General features: G+C 37.6%; 1 protein-coding gene across 3 annotated transcripts in view; it reads right to left on the bottom strand.

Annotated features, from left to right (window-relative positions):
• The window catches only part of LOC107702268 (NHS-like protein 2), a 99,538-nt gene that overhangs the window by 13,866 nt on the left and 81,439 nt on the right, over window positions 1–4,233 (bottom strand). For all 3 annotated transcript variants that reach the window (XM_016504529.1, XM_016504535.1, XM_016504540.1), the window contains exon 2: window positions 2,580–2,732. In XM_016504529.1, the coding sequence (XP_016360015.1) occupies window positions 2,580–2,732 (153 nt within the window). The remainder of the gene's footprint in view (window positions 1–2,579; window positions 2,733–4,233) is intronic.

Below are 4,233 nucleotides of genomic sequence, written 5' to 3'. Positions count from 1 at the left end.
TTCTTTTTATATTAAAAAAAACGTACTTACAGTCTGTGAGTCAGAAGCGCCAGACTGTCCTTGTAAAGTTGGAACTGCCCTACTTTATAGAAACAGCCTTTGTGCACAGCATTGTAGCCTACTCTGCAGGTTCAGGAAACATTATCTATGCACGAATAGCTTGTAACACTCCAAAGAGAAAGGAAAATTTGAAATTGCATCATATGACCCCTTTAAACAACATTAATTAAATTAAAACAATTAAAACATTAAGTAAATTAAAACAAAATCATTTTAATAGGAATCCATGCAGTCAGGAATTTCGTGTGAGGGAAGATTTTCCCATGCAAATTTCACAATTTAAAGGTGCAGTACGCAATTTTTGAGAAACGCTATTGGTATTTTAAATCTCCAAAACAAACATGCCCCTACCTGAAAGGACCACACCCCAATTCTGATAGCTCTGCCCCCAAATTCACAACTACGCTATGCAACACAGACACCTCCCCCATCACGAGTAGACACGCCCCTTACAGGTGATTGGCTACAAGTGTATTTTGGTGCCAGATTCACTTTCAACTGTGTTTCTCAGAAATCGCTTACTGCACCTTTAATGCTCTGTTAGCAAATAGAAAACTAGAGTGTTTGAGAATGACTTTTGTGTGAGCAATAGAATCTTTTTTGTCTATGAAAATCTGATGAAATTTTTCTGATGCAACTAAACCTTTAGACCAGGCTTCCTCAACAGATGGCCCGTGCGAGAAAAAAGTTTGACCCGCGCTAATTTCAAATAATGTGGCATGAAAATTCAAACACAGCATCAGAAAGCTACATTAACTTACATCGTGTCTACACCGGACGCGAGCAGCGCGACGCAATAAAATACAAGAACTCATTATAATCAGTGATGCTGTCTTGCATGCGGCACGACACGACAAATCCCCAACAGTAAACTGCTGACTCGTTCTATTTATAATGTACTGACACAACATTCAAATGATTTGCAATGCTTTGTCGCGTCCAGTGTAGGTACGATGTGACAGCAAAAACATGGCGAGTGTGTAGAAAAGAAAAGTGGACATGGAAAATATATGATTCAAATGTGAATGGACTGAACAGTTTTGAGTGAGCGAGTGAGTGACTGATATCTTTGTTATGGAATACACGTGTTGGTTCACAGTTTTAACGTACAAGTTTGCTTTTTTATTTATTTTCAAGATCTGAGGTAAAATATCTATTGTTGCTTTCACTATGGCTATAAAGATAATGCAAAGTAATATTCAAACTCACATTAGACACTTTTAACATTGAATAAAGCACATAATCATTACCTGAGATTATCATTGTCATATTTTGTATGTTGTTCCTGCTGCGACGTCGCAGAAAATAAAAAAAACGTTCCTAAAATAGAATCCCATGTAGCTTATTGCCACGTGTCGCTGTCGCGGGTGGTTAGGACAAAAAACTACAAGGAAAAGATACTTTTTATCACGTCGTGTCTGATTGGGACACACGGTGTTACAGTTTGATCCCCCAATCTATGCATAAAAATATTAATACTGACGAATCTATTAATTGAATCTGCAATAATAACATATATATATATATATATATATATATATATATATATACTGTATATAGGTCAGTGGCCCTTGGCTTGGTATTGGTGGCAGAATTCGGCCCTCTGCGAAAACTAATTGAGGATCCCTGCTTTAGACTTTAAATAAACAAAGTCACCTACATCTTGGATGCCCTGGGGGTAAGCAGATAAACATCAAAATTTCATTTTTGGGTGAACTATCCCTTTATATATATTTACTTTCAATTACTTAAATCAAAAGTTTTTACTAAACAAACACTGCTATTGTAAACTAAATACTACTAATTGTAAATGTAACATTGTATACATGTCTTGATATTTGGCTGCAACCTTGAATGGCAGACAGGCATATGCAAAGTCAAACTGCTGTTTATGCACATAGCTCAGTGCCACACATTCGTAAACACTGACCACCCACTCACTGTTGTTTAAGCAACAGCTGCCCAGTCAATCTGATGCGAAGCTTAAACCAGAATAGCATCTCATACCTCACAGATATATATTAATAGCAGACATCAAACAAGAAAGAGATAAAAGAGGGAAATTTAACCATGTACAGTCACACACTCACAGCGGCAACAGCCACAAGCATTGGCATATTCATTCAGCGAATGAAAAAAAACGAAAGAGAAAGGGAGACTCTGTGTATTATCTGCAAATGGAAATGAATCTAATGGATCATAAAGAAGGACAAAGTATGAGTCAGAAATAGAGGGGGAATGATGGGAGGCGAGTGGAGGGAAAACATGAGGATGCTCAGAGGAATAGAAAAACAAATAGTGCCTCTCTTACACACACTGGGATGGGATACAGAATGGGAATGGAAGTGGATGATATTCACAGACAAGCCAGCATGCAAGGTGACTCAAAACACACACCCACAAAATCAAAACGAAAACACATGATAGGCAGATCCAGGCAGGCAGATGATCGGGCTACACAACCTCTAGTGGCACGGAAACACGCAGACGAAGCTCTCTGAAGCAACTGACTCTCCTACCTTGCAGCAGACTCTGTAGGTTCAGCTGAGCCTCCTGGTGCAGTTCCTGCACACACTCCGGCCTACTCCACGAGCCGAACACATTCACATGCTGTTGCCATGACGATTGGAAGTGGGCCGTTCGTTTGCTCTCCGAGTCCAAGTTGGTGGCGACTGGCAGAGAGAGAGACAGAGGGAGGGGAGAAGTACAAGAGATGCAGATAGAAGGAGGAAGTCAGAGCAAGAGAAAAGGAGAGAGAGAGAGAGAGAGAGAGAGAGATGCGAAAAGAAGGGAGGGGAGAGAAAAAGATACATAAATATAAATCGATACAATTTATAATTTGCAGAGCAAATGAGCCGCACACTAAATTTGCAATCAAAGGGCTAACAATTAATAACAATTAAATCATTACAACCCTAATATGTTTTTCTATCTGGCAGTTCGAGCTGGACACCCAACAGAAAAGACATACTGACATGCATTCATAAACAAACAATGTTCTTTTTTTCTCTTGGTTTATGGTAGTTCTGTATGCTCAAGGCCTGCTGACACCAAAGACATTAATAATGACAACTATAACTATAAAGTTTTAATAATCACTCCAATTCTAAGAGAGTCCAGGATACAGAGAAACAATATAGTTTGAATAACTTTCAAAACAAATTTCCAGCTGAGCAATGATAAAAACATTGACAGCCCGTCAGAATCCACCTGATTTGAAGAGCACAAATATCTTAAGCAGCACAAGACTATACTGCAGCACAAACTTATAATAAACAAAACATTACCATCCGTTGGTGTTGATGCTAATATAGTTATAATTATAGTTATCTTTACAGTCTTATCAGTTAAATTTGACTACTCAGATGAACATTGATTACATATTACATGTGACTGTTGAACTATGAAAAGAATCAGAATAAGAGATGACAGCCCTAGTGAAAAATAAATACAATAAAATGTATTTGAAATACATTTATTTCATGCTAAGTATGCTACAAATACATTTGCATATTGATGTACTTAATTAAAATACCCTGCAATTGTACTGAACTGGTATACATAAAGTCTGCTGAATTGGAACAACTAATTTTGTACTTGACGCACTTTAATTGTGCAGAAGTAGTGCTGAAGTTTAATTAAAGATGAACAGAAGTATATTTGATTGTGCTAAAGTGGAACTATTGCAAGTATACTTCAGGTACACTTTAAATATCTTGCATTTAATGACAGACATTATTCAAAGATCATACAATCCTCATCAATAATGACATTAAAACACATTTTAGGCTTAATATGTGCATTGTGCACAAGTAGTACTCCAAATAAAGTTTAATTATAATTTTATATCACTTGATATAAGACTTGAGCGATATGTCAGTAAATTATGTTAAAGGGGTCATATGATGTTGCTAAAAAGAACATTATTTTATGTATTTGGTGTAATGAAATGTGTTTATGCGGTTTAAGGTTAAAAAAACATTAAAACCCATTATAAACGAGGCTTCCCTTTCATGGGAACTTCGAACTGCGTCCTCTAGGGGTCGCTATGGGGGAACGCCTCGTCGTGACCCGTGTCTGAAGCATACATTGAAAAAACACCAACAACACGTTGACCGGCGACAGCCATGACGTCACTACCGGTGCGACTATAGTATAAATAGGCGCCGGGAG

The sequence above is a fragment of the Sinocyclocheilus anshuiensis genome, unplaced genomic scaffold (genome assembly GCF_001515605.1).
Source record: "Sinocyclocheilus anshuiensis isolate Anshui unplaced genomic scaffold, SAMN03320099.WGS_v1.1 scaffold1941, whole genome shotgun sequence".
In the NCBI taxonomy this organism is placed as follows: Eukaryota; Metazoa; Chordata; class Actinopteri; order Cypriniformes; family Cyprinidae; genus Sinocyclocheilus; species Sinocyclocheilus anshuiensis.
This window is presented reverse-complemented; position numbering and strand designations above follow the sequence as displayed.